The 9,908-nt window shown below is 38.5% G+C and overlaps 1 protein-coding gene across 2 annotated transcripts in view; it reads right to left on the bottom strand.

Moving 5' to 3' along the window:
* Positions 1 to 9,796, bottom strand: part of LOC137261296 (deubiquitinating protein VCPIP1-like) — a 34,090-nt gene extending 24,294 nt beyond the window's left edge. Inside the window, exons 1-4 of one of the 2 annotated variants that reach the window (XM_067799019.1) lie at positions 9,689 to 9,796; positions 6,431 to 7,330; positions 1,619 to 1,744; positions 247 to 377 (exon numbers count right to left, since the gene is read on the bottom strand). In XM_067799019.1, the coding sequence (XP_067655120.1) occupies positions 247 to 377; positions 1,619 to 1,744; positions 6,431 to 7,330; positions 9,689 to 9,716 (1,185 nt within the window). In that variant the 5' untranslated portion in view covers positions 9,717 to 9,796. The remainder of the gene's footprint in view (positions 1 to 246; positions 378 to 1,618; positions 1,745 to 6,430; positions 7,331 to 9,688) is intronic. The other variant, XM_067799018.1, reaches the window with a different exon arrangement.
* Between the last annotated feature and the right edge of the window lie 112 nt (positions 9,797 to 9,908).

Genomic DNA, 9,908 nt, shown 5'->3' on the forward strand with positions numbered 1-9,908 from the left:
TCGCTGAAATATTGCATTTTGGCATTAAACAACAAACAAACAAACCAAGACTAACCACTGACAGGATTCTTTTTCGCCCATACATTCCAAAGGGAATTGATAACAGTACTAGTGGTTAAGTGTTTGCCCGTTAGGCTAAAAACCCAGGTTCGATTCTCTACATGGGTACAATGTCTAAAACCCATTTCTGGTGCAGAAACAACTAAGCTCACATCCTCTGTACAACAAATCAGACATGAACTTCACCTGCAAAGATTTATCTCCTCCAATGCGACACATTCCTTGCTCATCAAACTCAATGTACTTGTCAATGTAGGTGTCTGGGATTCCCCATGCTCGCTGGATCATGTAGCGTGGCAGTTTGGGCACAGGCTTGCCTGGTTACAGAATACATAACAAACTACTTTGCTGGTAGCCAACGCCATGCAAAGGTAATTCAATATCATAACACATCACCACTTTTGATAAAAAAAATACCAATGAAAACAACTAAATCATTCATTTGATTGAAATACATAAGCACTCATATTTGTCATGTCATCACAAATGGAGACAAATGTTGAACCACATTGGGCGTTGTTCACTGTTTCCTGTTGGTATTTTCCCATGACTTTGTCAATGGATGGATTTTTTATAAAAAAAGATTCTACTTAAAAAGCTTGCATCCCATTTCGTAGAGTAATCATGACACGATGACAACTGTTATACTAAATACTTCAACAGTTGTAATACTACGGTGCCGACTAAACTGAATTTTTTCATGAGCTGCCCCAACTTTGTAACATTCTCTAATAACATACATAAACAATGACAGGCCGCCTAACCATGACTTGTTATCTCAAACTCTGTCATCTCAGATCTACTGATATCTGGGTCTAGATTTTCAAGGCTCTCTTAGCGCTACGATAGTCATAAGTGCTATTCATTTACATAACTTACAACTATCTTAGCTCTAAGAGACCTTGAAAATCTAGGCCCTGGAACCTCTTCTCCAGTCCAAATGGTCTCCACATACAGACTCATATCTTGTTAAGTCAAATGAAAATATTTCACGCTTTTCTAAAAAGCTGAAAGTTGTACAGATTTTGGCTTGTCCATAGAAGTTTACCTGACGTTGGTATTTGCCACATTAACATTTTTCAGACACACAAGAGTATCTAGTGCCTTTTCTCATACCCCAATCATGCTGGGTCAGCACGTTTTACTCATTTTCAAATTTATTCTTTTACAGGGATAGAAATAATGTTGGGCACAAAACAGATAGTTAGGTATCCCTCGGTTAAAACAGATATATCCATGCAGACATGATTTGACAGATATCATCTTCCAAGAAACTATGCTATCCAAAAGTAGATTTTCTGTCATGCATGCTGGCATTCAAATGGCTACACCCATGTCAAGCTGTGAGATCAAAAGAGCCTGCAATTATAGTTTAATCATGTTAATGGGGTGCAAAAGTAGGATATAAACCCTTAGAAATGGTGAAATTAATTGCATTTTCCATAATATCATAAATAAAGTTAGCTGACAGTCAGTGAAAAAATACCAATTATTACACATTCATAAACAAAATGGGAAACAGAAATCCCTAAGATCAATGTCGTGGTTAGTTTCTTACCTCTGATGCCTACGAGAGGGATGAAGTGGTTTCTTCCACTGCTGCTCCAGGCGATGCACAGAGGCTTATTGAGCACACCATCCTTCTTGCAGTCCTCTGGATCCACCAACACTGGGAGGAACACCCCTGTTGAACAAGACTGAGTGAGTTTAGTTTTTCAACACGTTTACCAATATTCCACCAATATCACAGCAGTGGACACCAGAAATAGGTTTCACACATTGTACCCAAGTGAGGAGTCAAACCCAGGACTCTAATGTGACGAGCGAACGTTTTAACCACAGGGCTACCCTACCAACCCTGTGCAACAAGAGTGAGTAAGTACAGTTTTATGTCACTTTCAGCAATATTCCAACAATATGACAGTGGTGGACACCAGAAATGGGTTTAACACATTGTACCCGTGTGAGGAATCAAACGCAGGATTCTAATGTGACGAGCGAACGTCTCAACCACAGGGCTACCCTACCAACCCTGTGCAACAAGAGTAAGTACAGTTTTATGTCACTTTCAGCAATATTCCAACAATATGACAGTGGTGGACACCAGAAATGGGTTCAACACATTGTACCCGTGTGAGGAATCAAACCCAGGACTCTAATGTGACGAGCGAACGTCTCAACCACAGGGCTACCCTACCAACCCTGTGCAACAGCAGTGAGTAAGTTCAGTTATAACTCACTTTTAACAATATTCAAGCAGTATCACAGTGGTGGACATCAGAAATGTGTTTTACATATTGTACCCAAGTGCGGAATCAAACCCAAAATTAAAGCGAATGCTTTAATCACTAAACTACCCCACCACCCCTATGTAACAGAAGACACCTTGCATGACTAACTCAAGTCAATATGAGTTAATTTCCTTATGACATTATATCAATATTTACATAGTGCCTTTGATAGTGATAACAACTCAAATGCAAATAAGACTATCTTAGGATCTTATGATTACAATTTTTCCTTACAGCATCTTCATATTATTCCACCCAACTATCACATCGCCCTCTCATCATTCGAAGTACCCATAAACTTTTGGATTAACAGGAGTGATCATGGGTACACAGTGGGTGACTATAACCTTCTAGCGCCTAACAGTCTGGGTTATCCGGGGTAATAATATGACTGCTTTGACTGTTAGCGCTATGAGCATTTACCTTGTGAATGGAGCTGGTGCAATATAAATTCACATATATTATATTTTACAGTTTGAAGATGAAAATGCAGCAGAGAGGGTTCGGGTGATCCTGGCGGGAAAGGCTCATCATTACCTCAGGGCCCTCACCCCCTCTACACGCAGCCCAGACAGCGAATGGGACTTCTCCCTGGTAACACTGCCTAGTCCAACCCACCAAGAACATTCCAGAGAATATGAAGGTTCTTCAACACTGCAGCCTTCTGCATTACCCAGATTGTCAGAGGGGCTTTGCTTCCAGTAGAGAACCTGGGCACTCTCCTGATCTGTACCAAGAGTTCAGGAGGTACCATATCAAGGGTACCAAGAACAATGGAGAGCCTGACTACAATGTATTTGGGATGCAAGCAAAGGCGAGTTCCGAATATTTGTTATCCTTTTCCTGAATCTTGCCAATCAAACGGGACAGAAAATTCAATGACATAAATAAATTCACTGGCAAAAAAGGACAAGATCAGGTTTGTTGGCAGGAATTTTTCTGAGGCTATATATGGGCCTATTCCATAGAAGTATAAAACTGTCATTTTCCAGGATACCTTGGACATGTTCAGGTACGTACCATGGATGGACCTCAGAGTCAAAGCTACAAGTATGGTGAAGACAATAGTAAAAGTAGCGAAACATGCCATCATATCTTTAAAGATATGCTGTATGTGCCAAAGAAGGGCATCCACTGACAAAGTGATGGACAGCCTCTGTAAATTCATTGCATAATCAACATTTCATGTTAACATTTTAATTAAGAATCACATTCTGATGATTGCGATTGGAAAGTGACTGGTCCTGAGCAAAAAGGAAGCCCTCAGTTTCACAGTTGAGACCAGTTGACTTCATCCAGACGAAGGAGTTGGTTGGATTGCTGTTCTGTTCCACACACTGCATGTGCACTCCATGCAATGGCTTCTCAGACAGCTTCTACACAAAAAACGACTCTGAACAGACTTGGTCAAGGGCTTCATCTGGTTTAGTCCCATTGCTGTACCATCCATCAGTACATCGCCATCAACAAAATTAACCTCAAATTTGAGTTTGTGCCCAACAGCCTTGGCACACAAAATGGGCCCAGTTAGTAAGTTTAGTTTTATGCTGCTTTTACTCTCAGCAATATTCCAGCATTATCACAGCAGGGGCCAGAAATGGGTTTCACACATTGTACATGTGAGTATATCGTTTACATTGCAGTTTAAGATTCAGGAAACCGGTATAGCTAATTTACCAAACATATTAATATAAAACGTGAGTGAGTGAGTGAGAGTGAGTATGGTTTTACGCAACTTTTAGCAATATTCCAATGATATCATGGCAGGAAACACCAGAAATGGGCTTCACACAACATGGTCCACAGCATGAAGAACCACCTGAGGTTGAAGAGTACAAATGTTTTTCATCATGTTCATAACAAATCATATTGCTTTTGACTTTAGGACCATCTTGAGTGAGTGAGTTATTTTGAATGACACTGATCACAATGTTGCGGGTGTATCAGAAAATGTCAACTTCATGCTGGGGCAAATTAGCCAAACTTAATGAAATTCATAAACATGAGTGTAAAAGTAACAAACCAAAAATACAATCAGTAACCCATGATCCAAGGTTACTGGCAGAAACAACTATTGCAATAGCAATAGTCTATTGCAACATACTACTGTGATAGTGATAGTCTAGTGCCACCAACTATTGCAACACTATTGAAATACTTTTATTTTTCATGTCTCACTTGAAGTCATTTCTCAAATGAACGTATAGTTTACAGGCCCCCCTAAGTAATTGAAGGAATTACAGCAAATTTGAAGGAATTGCATCTCAAATGTAAACAAACACAGCCCACTCGCGAAACAATTGCAGCGATATCGGTAGTTTAGCGGTAATAACAGAAACACATCGGCCCTATCGGAAGCAATGTCGGTAATACTGGAAACACTCTCGGCCATCTTCGGAGGTTTTTCGGTCGCAAGCGGAAACTCACGCAGCAAAACATGGCATCGTTGGAAGAAGTACCCGTCTCGGTGAGTTGTGTTTTTAGTTCCTACTATTACATTTTTATACTTATCCATCTTTGACCACCCATGTTGAATGCATTTAGGTACGAGGTGTTGTCGTGGCAATAGCTTATGTTTTTAGGAAAAGATTGTCACTGCAGAACAGTGTCACAAGTCATGCCCCTGGAGGTTGTTTACATCTGAACATCGAAGTCGTGCCGATGATTACGAACGTGCGCTAGATATAACATCATTTTTTTTTGTAAAATGTGTTTAAATTTGTCAATTGCACTTCATAGAAAGAATACTTATGGCTCAAAAACTTCTTCATGGCGCACGTTCATGATGTTCGTAATCATCGGCACGACTTCGATGTTCAAGTATAAACAATCTCCAGGGGCATGACTTGTGACACTGTTCTGCATTGACAATCTTTTCCTAAAAACATAAGCTATTGTCCCGACAACACTTCATACCTAAACGCATTCAACACGGGTGGTCAAAGATGGATAAGTATAAAAATGTAATAGTAGGAACTAAAAACACAACTCACCGAGACAGGTGTTTCTTCCAACGACGCCATGTTTAGCTGCGTGAGTTTCCGCTCGCGACCGAAAAATCTCCGAAGATGGCCGAGCATGTTTCCAGTATTACCGACATTGCTTCCGATAGGGCCGATGTGTTTCTGTTATTACCGCTAAACTACCGATATCACTGCAATTGTTTCGCGAGTGGACTGCATTTGTTTACATTTGAGATGCAATTCCTTCAAACATGCTGTAATTCCTTCAATTACTTAGGGGGGCCTGGTTTATATGAAATAAAAACAAGTTGAAGTTGTTTCAGTCTCTTTTAAAATAACTGACAAGAAACTGGAAACCCAGATCAAGTATACAGTTTACAAGTAACAGGGGAGGATAACCCTAAATTAAACCAAACGAATCTGGTACTAAATGTATTTTGATAGGGACACTGATGCATCGATAGTCTTTCTTTTCTACCATGGATTAACTCTTATCAGAGACTCAACAATTGCAATCCATCAATAGTTTGATGCATTGTTGCAGCCCTTGTTACTTGCATGCCTAGGAGGCCTCACCCTTTGTGCTATCTCGTGATGATGTTTATTGTTGTTGCCAGCAATAAATGTTCTGATACAAAAGAATGGTAATCTGGACAAATGTTTCAAGTGAACATACAAATGGTTAGAAATTGTCTTTAGGGAACTCACATTATATATCTGGGATGGCAAATGGTTGTTTTTTCTGTTCTCATTTTTGTAGCTATTTTAGGAACTGGGGCAGTGGGATACCCCAGTGGTTCAAGTGATGGCTCGTCATGCTGAAGAACTGGGTTCGATTCAGCACATGGGTACTAAGTGAAGCCCATTTGTGGGGTCTCCACCATGATGTTGGAATATTGCTAAAAGTAAAACCACACTCGCTATTTCAGGAACTTATCAAGCATTGCAAAATAAGCATCCTTGGTAGGCAAAAGGGAAAACTTGAAACTATCCCATAAGGAACATCAGATGTTTCATTTGGATTTACGGATTTTTTTCAAGCATTATCATGTTTTTTGTCACAAGTAGTAAAGTTACCATGGTTACCTGAAACAATAACAATCATGCCATACTTACCATAGTAATCTCCAGAACTTTGCATTCCTTCAATGGAATCAATGAGAATGATTGGTCGCTTCAAGACATTTGCAAGTCCAAATATATGGATGTTTCTTAAGCCAAGAGGTTCACTGTCCGGGGGGATAAAGTCTGGGTGACATTCACTGATTATGTCAGACCATTCGTCTTTATCGATAAAGTCTTGAAACAGGTTTTTGTATTTAGTTAAATTCATCTGAAAATTACGCTGGAGGTTGACTCGAAGAGGGTGCCAAAAGAGCTCCCTACCAACCAGAGCTCTTGACACAGCATGTACCAAACAATGCCCATCACCATCTGCATGGATTGGAATGAGATATTCCTGCTGATCATTGACCTCCTGAACGATGTTCAGCGTTTCCCTAAGATACAATTTACTCCCTGAACGGTCACACCCATATCCCATTACAGATAAATGTTCGGGGTCAATGAGAAAGGCACGATCTCCCAAAACAGCACAGTCAAATTCATTCTGCAACAACTTAGCTTTCCCAGTCAGCTTATCCATGCCATAATTGGTAAGAATTGGTGAAAGAAGTTTGCACACATAATTTGACAAGCCTAAAACCTTGATATTTTCCGGACCTTTGTGTGGTTTGACATTGCCAAGGAGAACGTTCTTCAGAAGATTATGCAGCGCAACATTGGTATTTGTGACTTCCTCAACATTCTGAAGAGAGGCTTTGTCATGGCGCTGTCCACAACTTGTGCACTCAATGCTTTTGTCAAAAGCTGGGAAGTACAACTTGGCTTGGCATTCTTCATCCGGGCAAATACAGGTGAGCACCTTGTACTGGTCAGCGCTCTTGAGCTTAGTACGGGACATTGTTGATGAACAGATCAGGTCCAGATTTCCCCAGTCATTACAGATGCCTGAAACTGAAGTTTATATTTTTCAAAAACAGCCTTGAAAATACAGCGGCAAACAAACTTTGTCAGGGTCTGTGACTTACATTATCATAAACTGTAACTTTGCACTGAACCACTCCTAGAGATACAAAGGCCGATTCCCAAATTTGGAAAGAATCCATTCAAACTTACTGAAGTTACTGGATGAACAGAAGTACTGTTGATTTCTTTTTTACCTTTAAAATCTGTAAATCGAAGCAACTCTTTAAAACTTAGAAAACTGAAACTCAACTTTGCACTGCATCTTTCCCTCAAAGAAGCTGTTCTGTGTGTCAAATATTTGAACAATACCTTTCGGGTTATTGTTTGAACAACTGTTTTCTAAGTTCAAGTTCTGAAATTGCTCTAATTCTTGAAATAACTATAACAGCCTAATAAAAATCCTTTAAATTAAGAATGTAGTCCCAAAATTTAAAAAAAGATTATTTAGGTCGAGGGTAAAACAAACAAGAACAAACAAGTTTTAACCTGTGGCATACTGCTAAGGCGAGGTGTGCATTTAAATCATGTTTTTTTTCTTATATCAATACCAACTTTCACAAAATGGTGTGCTCACAAGTGTTGGATATTAGGAAGATTTTCATTGATTAGAGTTCGCCCTGATGTGAAAGTCCTGTGTATCTGACACAATGTTCACGTCCAAATATGCAGACAAAATAATTATTGTTTCATAGATGATACAAATAAATTAATTACTCACAATTTCAAAAACTTACACACTTATCAACTGTTAATGTGTTAGATCTTTCAACTGGCAAAATTATTTTAAATTAAACACTGTGAAAATGAAAGTTAGATCTCAGTGCCTGTTATCAAGAAATTCCATTCAGACTAAATGTAGACATGGAGGTTCAGGTGGTGCAGTCATAGATATGCAGTGTAATTGAAAGGTTTTCCTAATAAATTACTGAATTTACCAGTTCCTTGACATTTATCTATTTTCATTCCATCAATTCATGCTACAATTCTCTCCTATTCCAAAACTACTGAGCAAGAGTAAGCACTTAGATGGCTACATTATGAGCGTTAATACTACCTTGCTTTGTTTTCACACCTGACTGATTTTGATTGATTTCATAAACATTCTATAATATGGCAGAAAGACTGTCATCAAACACTTAAGTAACTCATGCCACGTAATACAAATGAGTCAGAGATTATCTGAATGGCACTGTATGACCACATGAAAAATATACCAAGACACGGTGCAGACAGATAAACCATTTTTTTATCAACTGGTACAGCCAAATGTAAATAAGGACCTTAAACTATTTACTGTTTGTTTGTATTTTATTTAATGTCTCACTGAGCAATTTACAATCTGATAGTGGACTTGGACATACAATCCAATCATTGAACCAATGAACTGATCACACCTCACAAGCATGTTTGTCTGAAGAAAAATTATAACCTGCATTATTACATGTCCTATTATGCTGAATTCACTGAATATATCAGCTCATAATTGCACACACATAGATATACCTTAAAACAGATCCTAATGCAGGGTTTACCGTAACCATGTCAACAAAAAAACCAAGGGTTCTGAGAACTAATAGTTACTAATTTCAAGTGTCTGTACTGGAAATATGAGAATCCTGTTGAGCAATGAAATGATTTGGTACACTGTACTACAACAAATTCAAATCACAGGACCCTTGTATTGCTAATTAAGAATTAGTTATGGTGAATATCATCATGTGATGTTGTAGTTTTTTCCTTCTTCATCAAGTAAATGAGGTGGTCATATGGTTGTATGAACCTCATCTGTAGGTTGTTGAGTTTGTTGATGGTTGAAAATACTACATTCCATGAAGAGGATACATAACATACTTCTCTGAGTGAATTGTTTAAGTTGCTGTGATGACGGGTGATAGTTGTATAGATATACAACTACATTACTTACACTGATCTAGTATACAATTCATAATAACGCATATACTTTTCAAAGGTGTTGGTACCTACACAAAAAACGTCGCATATACTGCAATAAGGAGTTGTATATCCACAAAAGTATGGCTTTTGTACATAACACCAATTTCACGATTCCACGCAAAGAAGTTAATAATTTGTGAGTGAACATTAGTGTTGGATGGTTTTAGAAGCTCATGCTTTAACAAGGGTAAATGTAATTAGAACTTGTCTAAAGGGATCCGGGATGTGTAATAAGACCACCAGGGATGATTATTAAATTCCCAGGAATTTCGTTTTTTGACGAGGAAACAAATATATCTTTTTCAAGACTGACAACAGGGGCGAATTAAAATAATGACGTGCATTCGATATTGTCAAGCCATATATTTAAAAGAAATATGAATAAATACTAACGTTTATGATCAACGATGTGATGTCGCATATACTGCTAATTCCAGCTTTCGATTTCCATTCACTGGAAGAATACCCATGTTTGTCTCTCAGCTGTGTTTACATCGTTTACTTTGTAACGCGCAATTTGATTTGTTGAAATTAGATGGATGGCACTATATTAAAAACTGACAGAAATGTATTGGCTATCTGAAACAGTGTCTGCGTGATTATTTGTCTCCCT

The sequence above is a fragment of the Haliotis asinina genome, chromosome 14 (assembly GCF_037392515.1).
Source record: "Haliotis asinina isolate JCU_RB_2024 chromosome 14, JCU_Hal_asi_v2, whole genome shotgun sequence".
NCBI classification, from domain to species: domain Eukaryota; kingdom Metazoa; phylum Mollusca; class Gastropoda; order Lepetellida; family Haliotidae; genus Haliotis; species Haliotis asinina.